Source organism: Zootoca vivipara, chromosome 8, assembly GCF_965207765.1.
Source record: "Zootoca vivipara chromosome 8, rZooViv2.hap1.1, whole genome shotgun sequence".
Lineage (NCBI taxonomy): Eukaryota > Metazoa > Chordata > Lepidosauria > Squamata > Lacertidae > Zootoca > Zootoca vivipara.
In genome coordinates this window covers 78,555,549-78,571,045 of record NC_142591.1, presented here as the reverse complement: position 1 = coordinate 78,571,045, position 15,497 = coordinate 78,555,549, and the positions used below count along the sequence as shown (strand labels likewise).

Genomic DNA, 15,497 nt, shown 5'->3' with positions numbered 1-15,497 from the left:
GGTGCTACTGGAAGGAATTTTTTTAATTTTGTAAGTCCCACTAATTTCAGTGGGTCTTCTCAAAATATAACTTAAGCCACTTCCAGACATGTCATTTTTCAGGTATAGACTTTTGCAGTAAATAAATTGATAGGGAAATGAACTGGTAACTGTGAGGTAACAATTGCTGTATGTGACATCATGTGACCTTACCACAAACAAACCAGAATGAATGGTGAATAAACAACAGGTGTAGTATAACCTTACCACAAACTTTGTGCAAACAAATTGGGATTACTGATCAATAAATACGGCTTTTGGGAACAGCCTAGCTCTGGATTCAACTCAGAGCTTCTAATTATTGAGGATTCGCTACTGAAGATGTTTGGGCTCTACTTTCAAATGAATGTTTGCGGTGGAAAATAAAGGTAATGGAAAGGGAAAATTATGAGAAGTGTGTCAGAAGAAAAGTTGAAACAAAATGAGGGAAAACTGCTGAAAATGCAGGGAGAAAGATAAGAAATTAGGGAAGATAATCTGTTTGGTTAAAATGGTTAAAGGGTTTGAGTCAAAGGTGGTGAATTACAAACTAAGCTACAGGATTATGGACAAAAATGAAAGTTGCATTACAGTAAAAACAAAATAAAAAATTCCTTCCAGTAGCACATTAGAGACCAACTAAGTTTGTCATTGGTATGAGCTTTCGTGTGCACGCACATTTCTTAAGATACACTGAAACAGAAGTCACCAGACCCTTATATATAGTGAGAGGATGGGGAGGGGTTTTATTCAGAAGGGTGGTGGGAATGGGTGATTGGCTGATAGGTGTGGTAAACCTGTTGACGACTGTTGACAATTGCACTTGGTCTTACAGGAAGAAGCAAGGGGTGAGATGGCTGAAAATAGCTTTATCATGTATAATGAGATAAGAATCTAATGTCTCTATATTCCCACCACCCTTCTGAGTAATACCCCTCCCCACCCTCTCACTATATATGTCTGGTGACTTCTGTTTCAGTGTATCTGAAGAAGTGTGCATGCACATGAAAGCTCATATCAATGACAAACTTAGTTGGTCTCTAAGGTGCTACTGGAAGGAATTTTTTAATTTTGGTTTCGACTACGGCAGACCACACGGCTACCTACCAGTAACTAGCATTATAGTAAAGTTAGGGCTGAGCCACAGTTACAAAGAGATGATGTAGTGAGATTGAAGACAAGAGTAAATAATGTCATTTTGTAGTTAGAAAAGCAAGTAGAAAGTTGAGAGGTCTCCTGAAAGTCAAGATTTTATAGAGCATTTTTAGACAGCCTGGTCTCCCTTGGTGTGCTGTTGAAACTGAAAAAGCATTAGGATTCCACAAGTATTCACAGTGAAAGAAAATGCCTAGAGATACTATTGACATTTTTCAGTGCTAGGGCAGCAGCCTTCCCTGACAGATGTCATCCAGATGTTTTAGACTACAGCTCCCATCAGCCCTGACCATCAACTATGCTGGCTGAGCCTGATGGAGTTGTAGATAAGAACATCTGGAGGGTGCCAGGTTAGGAAAGGCTGTGTCAAGGTGAAAGGTCCTTTTAATGGATTGTTTTTAATTAACCACTGGGGAGATCTGTCTTGAATAGAAAAGCAAAATATAAATACAGAAATGCTAATTGACAAGGAAATGCCATGCTTGTGGCCAGCAGCTGTTAGACACAGAATGTTGTACTAAATGGACCATTGTCTAATCCACAAAGGTAGTTATTGAGCTACTGGTATGTCTAATCATAATTTATAGAAAAAAGAGTGGGTGCTTTTATTTTGCAAGCTTTTGTGCTTGCAAATCTTAAAGCAGCAGCATGTTAGCAGAACTGACAGCTGCAATGTTTTGCACAATGTTTATAGTTTTACCTGAAACTGATCAGGGGCTGATTAAAGGAGACAAGCAAGAACCTTTTAATGGAACCTGTTAGGGGGCAGTCCTAAAGATCCACCAGGATGAGCAAGTTAGGATGTAGCACCTTTCTGGCTGTGTCCCCAGCTGTGGCTCAGCTGAAGATACACCAAAGCAACTTAGCCAGGGGTGCTGAAGCTGTCTGAACTGAGACTTGTGTAAATCTTCAAAAGCAGACATGGTGAGGACAGGACTTGGCAGGGGGAACTTAAGGTGGATCCTAGTTCTGTTCACATGTCCTGGCAAACTGGCAGAATTTGCACCATCAAAAAGGGTAATGCAAGTCAAACTATATTTAAAAGTCTTGTTCTCCCTCTGCTAGGCTTGGGCTGGCTCAGCTGGCAGTAGCTTTGCTCCTGAATCGAGTCTGAATCTGGTTTAACTTTAAATAAATTCTTTGGATGGTGATAATAAATTTAAGAGTTCCAGAAGCAAACTCCAGTTACAAACTCATTGGGCAGCCCTAGGCAATTCATTTCTTCTCAATCTCTGGCCCATAGCTACATATGGATACAATATGGCTTAACTGCCATGCTGAGGTGTCAGAATATGGGATTTCTGCCACTAGATGTCATAAACAGCAATTGTGAAGCGTCATGATCAGCATAGACTCCAATTCTGGGATATACGCGTTTGAAGTTAGAACCTTTGCTATCAAAGTACAATGCAGTCTAGTTTATAGAGAAGAAAAGTGCTTTCTTTCACTGACCTTGGAGATGTGAAAGGCCATTGTGGCCAGACCTCATTAACATATATAATCTTACTGACTGGCAGCCTTAATCTTAGCATATTTATATACTGTGTGCAGTAAGCCAAACTTGCTGATAAGCATATTGTGACATTTCTGGGACCCCCCCCCCCTAAGAAGCGCTTGTCTCACGTTACCAAGGTTAGTCTCTCTGCAGCTATGCTGAGTCCAGCCAGCAAGTACATGTGTACAAGACACATGGGTGAGATAAATTTATCACAGAATCCGACCAGAACATAACACAATACAAAATAAAAAAATTCCTTCCAGTAGCACCTTAGAGACCAACTAAGTTTGTCATTGGTATGAGCTTTCGTGTGCATACACACTTCTTCAGATACTTCTTTGCATGAAATGGAAGTCCACCACAATACAGTACAGTACAATTAAAACATTAGCTTATATTTATTTAGGAACATAATGTTCAGAAGTGGTCATTTTATTCAGAATTATTGAGTTCTGATTTACTGACCCTTCATAATTGTTATTCCAACTCTTACATATGGTTTCATTATTATTCCCGTTTCATCCCCCCTTTCCCTCTGCTTCCTTTGCAACCACAACTCTGCCATTTTCCAAGCAGCATTCCTTACCAGTTGTTTGCTCTAACTGCCCAATATTTAATAATAATAATAATATAAATAATATATTATTTATACCCTGCCCATCTGGCCGGGCCTCCCCAGCCTCTCTGGGAGGCCTCCAACAGACATCAAAACACAATAATCTATTAAACATTAAAAGCTGCCTTCAGATGTCTCCATCCCACTCCCCTACTGTCAATCATTCTTCCACTTGCTCTTCTGTTACAGTTTGTAATTGGATGAATTGTTTGGTGGACTGGCTAAGTTTAGGTATGTTAAATGCTGCTGTGTACATCTAGGTCATGTTTACAAAAGTGGGGTATTGAGAAGAGGACTGATGGGGCTGGGCTTGTAATAGATAAAGTAAACTCCTGATGTCAAATTGCTGCTAAGAGGATTTTGATGTTTCAGCAGGCAAATGCAAATCTTCTAAAATGGTTGAATTGGAGAGAAAACATTCAGACTGCCAAATGTATTCCCCTGGATTATTTCAGAATGTTTGTCACACAAGATGATTCCTGAACATTGCAGAGCTGGCCAGCTCCATGCGGAAGCCCTGACCAGTTGAGAAGCACACTGTTTTGCAGAGTTGCTATCATGCTGAAGGTGCTAAATGGATCTTGATAACTGCCAGGATGGGTTCATTGTTTAATTAACAAGTAGCATTTTCTGAAAAGGTTTGCATAAGCTAAGAAGCGCTTAGTATGTTAACTTTTGGTTTATTGGACGTTTACTTATTCAGGCAGAAAATCAATATATAAATCTAAATATATAAATTATGGGCGAGAAGATGAACCAATATCCTTGCTTTCTTCAGCTGGATTCCCCCCACCTCCAGTTGACTCCAGTTGGACTTGCATGTTTTGGAGGGTAAAATGAGAAGTTACGAAAAGCCACGTGACTGCCACAAAAAGTGTATTTCTGCCACTCATGTCTGGCTTTCTTTCTGCTCCTCCATGACATAATCTAAAGAAATGTGTGGTGGGATATGATAGCATGGGTTCCCCTGCTCCACATCACTGGTAGACATGGGAGAAGAAATGTGATTTGTTTTTTTGGCAGCTTGGAAGGGTATTAGCTACATGGAGACTGTTGTTTAACATCTAAGTTACACTCCTGAGTTCATTCCAAGCACAGTTTCTTTAAGCCAGCATTTCTACAGCAGTTCTTGCACTAATTTGTGTCTACAGTATTTAAAGCTAAGGTAGGAAGCACAAGGGACAGTTGTCTCTTGAAAGCTTTGTTTAGCCTAGGCTCACTTGAATGAAGTGCAAGAAAATCACTTATAGAGGGCATATGATAATGTAAAGACTGAACTGGATTTTTTTTGGGGGGGGGTCGTGGTTAATGATTTCACATGTTGGATGTATAGTGTTTGTCGTGCATATTTCTGCCATATGCCTGCAAACTGAGGCTTCTTGGAACTAAGCTGAGCACATTATTTTCCAAGTTACAGGGATTAAATTGAATTTTAATACTTGAACTTTAGTTGCTTGCTTGCAAGTAAGATGGAGGAAACCTAAAAAGCATTCAAATATTTTTGCAATAATTCTTGAAGGGATAGCTCACAAAGCAAAGGCAAAGTGAGTTAAATCACCTTAGTTCATTGAAGGCGTTCATTATAGAAGGTCTAAACCAGGCACCCCCAAACTTCGGCCCTCCAGATGTTTTGGACTACAATTCCCATCATTCCTGACCACTGGTCCTGTTAGCTAGAGATCATGGGAGTTGTAGTCCAAGACATCTGGAGGGCCGCAGTTTGGGGATGCCTGGTCTAAACTGTTGCCAGAGAATCTGTTGGTTGCAGCAAAACTTGTTCTGGTCAGCTATTGAGAAGCAGGTGATATACTTAAAATGATAGATAAGACGATTGAGACCAAATGGTGAATCAGACAAAAGGCCTATCTTGTTTACCCACAACCAGATGCCTAAGGGGAAGCTCAGGGACAGGACATGAGGGCAATAGCATTATTGTGCTGTTTCCCAGCAACTGGTACTTAGAAACAATTCTGTCTCTGATCATAGAGGTAGCATATAGTGACCATGAATTGTATTCATTGCTAGTCTTATCCTCCATAAATTAGTCTAAGCCTCTTAGAGCTATCAAATTAATTGATGAAAGTTATAGATGTAGGTAGTGAAAGATGGGTAGATGAATGAACATTAGAAATTGATATGGGAAGAGGAGTGACTTCTTACAGAAATGGCATGGTTTTTTTGGTTCATTGGAATATTCATCAAGGAAAAGAGACTTTGGGTTTACCTTATGTGATTCCAGGGTGGATAAAAATCAATGATTTTTTTAAAAAAATATTTAAAAATCGGATTTTTTTATTTAAATAGGATTTTTTTGATTTAAATCGGATTTTTTAAAATAAAATGCTTTTTGAGGAAAATATATTACCATCCAAAGGTTGTTCCATCATGAAATAAAGATTAGTTTTTTAATTATGTAGAATAAGGTTGTATATGTTTAATTTTTTGGGTAAATAAATTCCATTAATCCATTCACAATGCCATGCTCTTCCAGAGGTTTTTGTAAGATTATTGGGCAGTTTCTCTGCCTACAAGATATTATCACAGATGCTTGGTTTACTTTTGCAGTTCTCAAAACTGAATTTGACTCAACAGAGATCACATGCCTCTTCTTCACAGCAAAAATGTTATAACACGAACAGAGTTGAGAAAAAGACCTTAATCCTATTGTTCTACGAACCTATGAATACAGAAACAACCCCTTCAGTGCTAAGTTTCAAGAAGTTCAGTGAATAGAATAGAAACAACATTTTTCTGATTGTTTGGAGTGGACAGTGTTTAAGTTTTTCATGTGTAGGCTGGGCTGACAGTCTAAGTTTCTTAAAATATATATATTTTGTTTTTGTTTAGCCAAATTAGTTAACATACATGGATGTTTGTTTAAGCAAATAACATATGCTGTAATGTTATTATTTCAGTTGAATAAATCTATTTAAATTGTTATTATTAAGGTAATGATTATTTTTCTCCTTCCTAAGTACAACAGTAAAGTTGTCCAAATATCAATGATTAACCGATTAAACTGGGGATAAAAAACTAATATGAAAAGTTGTTACTCTAAAAATCTTCATCTACTTACATATTAAAGTTATACCAGCAAGAATTAGTCTTTATGTAGAAAACTATGATTTAAATCAAGCCTTACTGACTAGTGATTTAAATCATGATTTAAATCGTGATTTAAATCAGTTTGATTTAAATCAAATCCACCCTGTGTGATTCTATAGATTTGGCATACTTTTCAACTGTATAGGTCAATTATTTCTTGTCTTTATGGATGCACGTTTGCTTGGTTTTATGTTCTGTTTTCTTTATTTTCCCTCAGTGTATTTTTTAAAACAACAACCAGTGATGTACAACCTTGAAATAATTGCAGTAGTGGGAAAAATAGCTTTATAATTTGTTGGGTAGAACTTTATTTGGAGACATGTTTTTTAAAGAGATGAAAGTGATTTGAGATATTTTGTTTCTCATGGCATGCACATCTGTTTATTTCCCATTGTTGCCTCTGCTCAGAGATGGTTTTTATTATTTCAGAGATGAAAGTGGATGTGTACACATTTCAAGCAGCAATTTTGTTTTCAAACCATATTCAACCCTTAAACAAAAAATCTAGCCCTCCTTCTTTCTTTCATTGTGACTACTACTGTTTGGGAAGGAAATAATCCTCCGTGGGGTGCTGAAAAGCAGAAAAAGCAACTCTTTATTGGGTGGGTGGGTGGGGGAGTGGGTGGTCCCTTGCAAGCAACCTAAAGAAATATTTGTAATAATTCTGGCCAGTAACAATGTAGAAAATAGTGAAGGCAAGCACAAACTAAAGCTAAGGAAAGTAAAATAAGATATCCCCTGATATTAGCAGTAACAAACTCCCAAAGAACATAGTTGAACAATAAACTGAAAGGGAAGAGGTGAAGGGGGTTGGTTCACAAGAACTGTGATGAAGTTCAAGGTTCTGGGAGATAGTAAAGGTATTTACTCTGGCGAAACAAAGTTAGCAATGTGGTTTGTGAGTTTTCAGGTTAGGGAATTCTTGTGCATAGTTGTTGTTTTTTTAATAAAAAATTGAACAGAGAACTTGTTTTTAGACTGGGGTATGATAATCGAAAGATTTAAAAAGAAATTTGCAGGTAGAGAATATTTCTCCAAGAAGACACCTGTTGGTAGCTCAGTTATCACTTTTGTGGTGGTGGTCCCAGATAACAACAGAAAGCTTAACTCTTTTAGCTTAGCTGATTTGCTTATGATTATGGTGGTTCTGTTGATTTAGATTGAGCCATACATATGCAAATGTGCACAGGTTTTTCATGGTGTGCATGTGCAGTTTCTAATATGGTCCACAAACCAATTTAATATACACAAGGATAAAAATGCAGATAGTGGGGAAAGGTAGCTTACATATACTGAAATGGTCTGCTTTGAGGAAGAATTGTTCTTGGGAATTTTATTGCAAGAGGGGGGGGCAAGTCATCAGTATTACAAGTCAATCTGTATCAGTGATTTGTAACAGTGACTATTTTAATATGGAAAACAAATACAAAGTGCTAACTAACTATCCAGATAATCAAAAATACAAAGTAAAAAATACAAGAATTCTAGATATTTCACAAAGGTAAATTAAGCATCAGTAGTACCTATACAGTCTGCAAAAATTAGCAGATTCTGAGCTGTTTATGACCCTCCCTTCTTGAAGTCAGTTAGAAATCAAAATTTCTGATTTCTTTATATTAATATTTCTAACATATTTCTAATACATAATTGGAGAAAGATTTTAACATGCCTCACAAAATATTTCTCAAATGTTCTGTTAAAAATGTGAGAAGGCAATAGAGCAAAGCCAGCCGCCTTTAACTTTAGGATATAATAAAGGATTAATCCAGTTACAATTTGGAAAACAGATTAGTGCTTGCAGATGAGAGATGTTGAAGTTCTGATTCTAAGGCTTTAATGTTACATAAACTTGGGAATAAGGTCTGTTGAATTCATTGGTACTTTGTTTTCCACATAAACTAGGGAGAATTTGAGTTGAAATTGACTTTAGTTTGGGTTAGGTTGATAACTTTTCAGTTACCCTATAAATTTTCATATCAAATTAGCATTTTTTCCCTTTGCATTTTTTATTTACTTCTCTTTCAAGCCCTCTGATGAAATACTTTTCTGTGTCAATTGTTGTAACTGTTTACAAGCCTATGGCTTCAACTAATCAGTAGTGGCAATGGATGAAAGTTAACAGTCTGATTAAAGACATATCGATGCCACACTATGACTCCTCGAAGAAAAGGTTCCCCACATTTGAGAGCCTTATTAAAAATCCCTTGCATGTAGAAAACTAGCATGTTAAAGAGAGAGTGTGTGTAATCTTGCCTTCTTCTGTTGCCTCTTGCAGCCCTGGGCTAGAAGGTTGAAAAGGGGAAAACATTGACTTACCTAGAGTTCATCTCCACTGATCTCTTTTCAGTGGTGGAATCAAGGAATTCACTTCCCTTAGCATTCATTTTGACTTCTCTGTAAAGATAAGCACCTTCAGGAGAAACATGCTAAATTACGGAGTGAGAAAAATGGGTTGTATGTGGTCTATTTCAATAAGTAATGATGACAATGCCAATAAGGATCAAAAGGGAAGCAGTTTTCTTATTTTGCAAAAGATTATCTGTGTTTGCAATAGCTATGGTCTGTCCAGCTTTCAGTGGGAAATGTCATTTGTATGGTTACATATAAAAATGCACATATCCTCAGTGTGACTGCACACATTTGGGAAAATATAGATGTTCTGATGCAGTTTTTAATAGTATTTTGAAATTCTGTAAAATGTGCATAAAATGTGGATCTTTTGATAAATGGTGTATGAATCAAATTCAATAAATATATGAACTTCTGTGTGAGGGCAGTGAATCTGGATTAGCAAATTTTTGACACTTCCTAATTTGTTCATTCAGGCATTTTCTTGTTACATACTTTTAACCAGGCATACTCTGGTTACAAGCTTTTAGCACAATTGTTTGGCTGTTGCAGAGTTATTTTATTTCACAAAATTTATTTATCGCTCGAGGGAACTTACAGCTGCTTCAGGATGCTGATGTATGTGGATGCTGATGTATGTGTTGTATTTTAAACTACTGTCATGACTAAGTCGCCATAGACTCTTCTGTGTAGGGGTGGTATAGAATTTTTTTTTTAAAAAAAGAATTTGGTTTCCGTTTGTCTAGAACAGTTAGATAACAGCCTCTGGAAAAATTGTAGGATATGGGTATAATAAAGATACAGTTGAGAGGCTAGAACAAGTAGAGTAGAAGTAGTAAGGGTTACCCATTGTCCCTTATAACTGCTGGAATATGAAGAACCATGTTCCAAAATATATTTATTTAAAAAATTGTTTCCTGCTGTTCCTTCCAGAGGAACCCAAGGTGGCAAACAGCTGAATGTTAAAACGGTAAAATTTAAAATCAAATAAAAACCCATTTAAAACAATTTGAAATCAGTGTTTTTAATTCACTGTTGCCACAGCCAGTATCTCTCAGCCATCAAATATCGCTGAAGCCCACTCTGCAGTAACTTGAAGCAGGGCTTTAATGTAGCTGCCCCTGTTTTGTGGAATATCATTCCTGTCCTACCTTGACAGACACCTGCACTGTCCAGAAACAATTGAAGACATCAGCCACAGATTTTCCCAACTGGATAAATAGGTCTTTACGACGAGTGTTTACTTTGTATGGTTTCAGTTTTGTATTAAATGTATTTGCTGTTTTTGTTCTTTGAGCTGTTTCTGATGATCTTCAGTGTACATCTCCAAGGCAGTTTCTTAGAAGGTGATTGATAGATCAGTGACAGGAATAATATGCTTGTTGACAGGATGTTGTTAAATTTCAACTGAAGTTCAGTAATGAAGGCGACAGGCTCACCTCACTAAGGGGGGCATTCCACAAAAAACATCAATACGTTAAATACTTTTCTCTATATTCCCTCTCCAATAGGAGCTGTTAAACAAGATGTGGCTTGTAAGATTATTGATCCTAATTCTACTTTACATACATTGTGGAAACAATGAAACAAAAGTGATATAGCACCTGAGAACAAGCTTGAATGCAAGAATTTTTGAGAGGGTTTGGGGACTGAAGATGAAGGGTGTGTGTTGGCTGCCTTAAGTACCAGAGCTCAGGGTACTACAAATGCTGGGAAGAATTATATTCACAGATGGCAACCTCCACTCTTGTGTCTGTGCTACCCGTGTTTCTCCTAAAATAAGACACCGTCTTATATTTATTTTACTCGGGGGGTGTCTTATTTTTTTTATTACCGGTAAGTACTGTATGGTACTCCTCCTGCCGCGGCCGGCGTTGCTGCTGCTGGGTCCCGCTGGCTTGGGTCACTCAGCAGACTCACTCCACGCGGCGCTGACCTGGCAAGCACCCTTCTCTTCCTGCCGCGGCTCGGCGCCCGGAACTTGCTGTTGCTGCTGCTGAAGTGCTGCTAAAGCGCCCAGCAGTGCGCGCCGCGTGGAGCCCCGAGCCAGCAGGACCCAACTGAAGCGCTGACAAAGCACCTAGCAGCGCCGCACAGAGCACCCCGAGCCGCAGCAGCAGCAGGAGGAGGATTCAAAGTGCTACAGAGCACTGCTGGGTCTCGCTGGCTTGGGGCGCTCTGCGTGGCGCTGCTGGGCGCTTTGTCAACGCTTCAGCGGGGCGCGCTGCTGGATCCCACTGGCTCGGGGCTCCACGCAGTGTGGGCTGCTGGGCATTGCTGGGTCCCGCTGGCTCGGGGCTCCACGCGGCGCACACTGCTGGGTGTTTTGGCGGGGCTGCAGTAGTGGCAGCATCCAGTTCCGGGCCCCAACCCGACAGGCATCTTCCTCTTCCTTGGCGCCCTCCAGAACTGCGCCTAGCACTCCGGCTTATTTTCGGGGTATGTCTTATATTTTTTCAGCGGATGGAAATCCTGCCATGGCTTATTTTATAGGTACGTCTTATTTTATGAGAAACACGGTACATGTTGTTAAGCCATGAGAGGAGGGAGCCTCTACAGATGGAGATGAGAACTACACCAGTGGTATATTTGGCTCTTGGAAGACTCAGGCTGTGGAGTCACAATGCATAGTCATGCTTTTCAAGGTCGCACAGTGACTTTGTTTTCTCCTTCCCCGTTTGGCATAAGTACGTGATCCATTCGAAGGGGAATTTTCTACACAATTAAGGGTCATTAATTCTAACAAGAGTGACAGTGTTGAGCTTTAATCCTTAACTAGATTGGCCACAGTTGCATTAATGAGACTGAGGTTGTTGGGAACCTATTATGACTGCATAAGCAGGCTATTCTATTTAGAAGACCTTATGACCTATAAAGTAGCAAAAGGTGGAGAGGGCCCCCAGTAGAGAACCTTGTTAAAATTCATCTGTAAATTTGCTAGCATGAATAACCACAGATATAAAACAAGTTTTGTATTTTGGCCTCTTGAACACAGGAATTTTTCCCAAAGTACATATAAAATAAGTATTCTAATTATGCAGTTATGTTTCTCCCAGTACCTCATTCTTTTAGCTGTATCTCTCTACAGTGGTTACATAAAATAATATGCTTCCCACTGTGGCATCCATTAGAAGAGACAAGATCTAATGATTAATTGACACTGACATATCTTAATGGGCAGGGGTCCTACTTTGGAGCTGAAGTTTTCAAATTCATCCTTGAATGACCTCCAACCATTTAAGGAAAAAAAACCAACCACCTTGAGCTTCCTATGCATTTGTACTCATATTGACTCCATGGAAATGTAACATTTCCTTGTCAACTTGCTCAGGAGAGCAAAAGTTTGCTTTTTGTTCTCAGTGCATCAGTGGTAGCTGGTGCGCATTACGATTGGAAGGGCAGAAGGCAGGGAGACAAAAATTGGGTGGAGCCAGAGCCAACAAACTTTAGTTTTGTCTCCAGCCTCCTACTTGCTGAGTTCTACAAGGGCAACACAGAATAAAGAGGATGGTGCTGACAGCCAGATCCACCACCTAGACTGGTTGCAAGTAAGAAGGCAGGCAGGTGGGGGCTGGCGAGAACCAGTGCCCATTTCCCCTAATGAACCAGCTTCCACTGTGGTGCATTGTAGAAAGACACACAGCCTTTCCATGTCATAGGCTGTTAAGCCTGATTCACTCACTCACTCTGACAAACCATGCTATAGCATTGTATAAATCCTCCCCTATTTTATCATGAGATGAACTTAAAGAAGCATTCCTTTGACTTACATTTATAACATAAGAAGTAGTTCAAAGAACTCAGAGTAGTTTGTCCATGTGCTCTTAACTCCCTCTAGAGGTTGAATCTTGATAGGGAGCCTTTGATGCCATTTTCCTCATTATAAGTGGCACTTGATGCTAAACCAATTTTTGCAACTGACTTTCCCTTTGTGGCACATCCTTCACAGTTTCTTTAAATAATTGACAACCAAGTATTTTTTAAATCTATTTTTCTTTTGCAAGTTAACACTCCTTGGTTAAGATTGTGTAGAAATATGTAATCCTTTTTCAAAAGAAACCAGAAGCCATATAAAAAGTTTAACTGCTAAAAGCCAGTTCTTAATGCTTCAGTTCTTAATCATATGTTGGAAAATTGCATTCCTGTTTAAAGGACATCCAGGACTTTGTAGCTGACCCAAAGCTACTGTGTCTAAACTTTGTTGTGTGTTACACAGGCTGCAGACTTGTTCCTTTAGCCAGCTCCTGCTGGAAAACTGCAGGAACTTATTATTCAGCTTCCCCTCCTGTGGTTTCCTTCATTATTTTATGGACTTTACTTGAAACAAATAGACTGGCATGTTCCTTTTGGTGTACTAATAAAAAAACTAATAGTCCATAGTGTTCTTAATACTTTCTCTTAATCTAGTTTCTGTTAATTCAAGCAATCTGGGTTCAAGATGCCACGTAAGATTGATTCATAGTATGAGTATATTCCTGGGTATTAAAATACAGAACTTCCGTGTAATCTTGTAACTCTAGATGAAAGAAACAATGATAATTTTTCATTGCCTCATGTAGTCTATGTGCCATGCTTTTTATCTTTGCAGTGTTCTGTATGCCTTTACATTTTTCACTCTTGAGAAATTTCATACACTTTTAGAAATCTATTTTCATATGTAATAAATATTAGTTGTAATAAGGACTGTTGTTCTTGACATTTTTAGGTACCAGCTACTGACAATGTCGGCAGACGGCCCTGACGCTCACATTACGGAGGTGAAACCATTAGTGGAGAGAGAAGAGGTAAGCTAAACCTGCTGATGATGGACCACTGACTCCCACATGAATTTGTCCTAAGGCAGAGCCTATCTTTTGAAGCCCTTCTTCAGATGCCCCTGCCTTCTGAGGTTAGGTTAGGTGCATGGCCACCAGAAAAAGATCCACCATAGCCCACATGCCCCTTAATCTTATTTCTTCTGCCACTAAATAAAGAATGTATTATTTGCCCAAGAATTTTATAACGTAAGGTACACCCATTTTTAATGTTTGTTTTATCCTGCCTTTTAAAAATTGCTTCACTTTCTGTTTTTATGCCACCCTGGGAATAATAGAACCAAAGGACTGGGTTTACATAAGTGAAACAGAATAAAGTATCACTTCACATGACTTAACAGGGCCCATTTGCTTTGGAAATGCTAGCAGCTGAATTTTCATGTTGGCACGCTTGCCAGGAGCGTTGACTCAGTGACTAGGAGCCCACCTGTCAGTCCATGTGCTCCCCGGGCCACTTCTCCACTGCTCTGGGCTGCCGACATCTCCTTGCCAAAGGCACAAGGGACAGGGGTTCGCCAGTACAGCTCCTTGCCAAGGGTGCAAGGGAACCTAGGTACCCTACTGGTGATAGTAGTGTTGGTGTTGGGAGAGCACAAGATCACACTGGATCATCCAGTTGTCCTTCTCCTGTAAAGCATAATGCTCTAAAGCAGCCTTTCCCAACTTGTTGCTTCTAGATTTTGCGCAAAGGAGACCACACACTCTATTTCAAATTTAATGCTAATATGACCTCTGTGATTTGTTTCCCCACTGGGAGGAAGGGAGGAGCAAAGCAGAAATCCTCAGACAGTGTGCACTAACCATGGCTCATGACTAATGTTACACTGAATACCACTATTCTCTTGGAGTTTCACAAACCCTAGTTCTAAAAAGTAGAGCTTCTGTTAAGACAAAATAAAACAGCAGCAGGGAACATGCAGCCTGTGGATTTAATTAGTCCTGGCACTGGTTCCAGTTTGGCCCATATGGATGTTTTGCACAAACCACAGCCACCTGCCCTTCATCTGACCTTCTGTATGACTTCAGGTGTGGGGCCTGTACGGACATGGATGCAAATGCATGATTAGGAACTTAATGTGAACTTCCAGTTACTCCTTTGCAAGTTGAGCTTTCTGTCATAGCTGATCAGTGCTGAGAGGAAGCCTCCCCGGAATCAGCTGCCCACAGGCAGTTCCCCAGTAGGGCTTGTTTGCTCTACGTTGAAAAAGTTTGCATTCAAGCTGCTTCCTAATATTGAGCTCCCCCCCGCTCTGCAGAGCAAATGGAGCAAGCTTCTTAGAAGGTATGTTCCAAGCGCCAGTTGGCAGAAGAGTGTGTCTTCAAAGTAGCTTGTTCACTTTCAAGCCACTTCCCAAATCAAAGCTCCATTTTGAGAAGCAGATTGAAATAGAAAATAACCCTTTGAAAACGGCACACTTTGAAGTGCACCTTCAAAGGAGGTCACTGTAACTGTTGATCAGTTGATCAGCAGTCACAGTGAGCCCTTTTGAATTTTGGCATGTGCCATTTGCCCGAGATCTTAATCTCATTTCCAATGACTGACATGTGCATGGTACACCCAGCTGATAAAGTTGACACAGGAAGAGTGGGGGAATTAGGGATCCATCCCACCAGCCAGATACAGTTCCCCATCCCTGATCTTCTAGCACCATCATATACTAATAATCCCTGTTCTCTTGAGTGCTGGTCCTTATGCACCATCAACACAGAAGAGAAATGTTATCAGCAGGATTGGGGGGGGGAGCCTTAACATTTGCAGTATGTATGGGGAGAGAGAGAGAATAATAACATTTGCTGCATTGGGATTTGAACAGAAAGCAGCCCAATGAGGACTGAGCATGCCCAGTGGTAATGGAATGCTGAATGACTGGTGGAGGGGAGGGGGTGGAATACCAAAGAGGGGGAGAATGGAATGGAGTGTCCTGGAAAAGGGGAGTGGAGA

At 39.7% G+C, this 15,497-nt stretch overlaps 1 protein-coding gene across 1 annotated transcript in view; it reads left to right on the top strand.

Annotated features, from left to right (window-relative positions):
- NDRG1 (N-myc downstream regulated 1) overlaps nucleotides 1–15,497 on the top strand; it is a 48,576-nt gene that overhangs the window by 7,003 nt on the left and 26,076 nt on the right. The window contains exon 2 of the mRNA XM_035124884.3: nucleotides 13,447–13,525. Within this exon, the coding sequence (XP_034980775.2) occupies nucleotides 13,463–13,525 (63 nt within the window). The 5' untranslated portion in view covers nucleotides 13,447–13,462. The remainder of the gene's footprint in view (nucleotides 1–13,446; nucleotides 13,526–15,497) is intronic.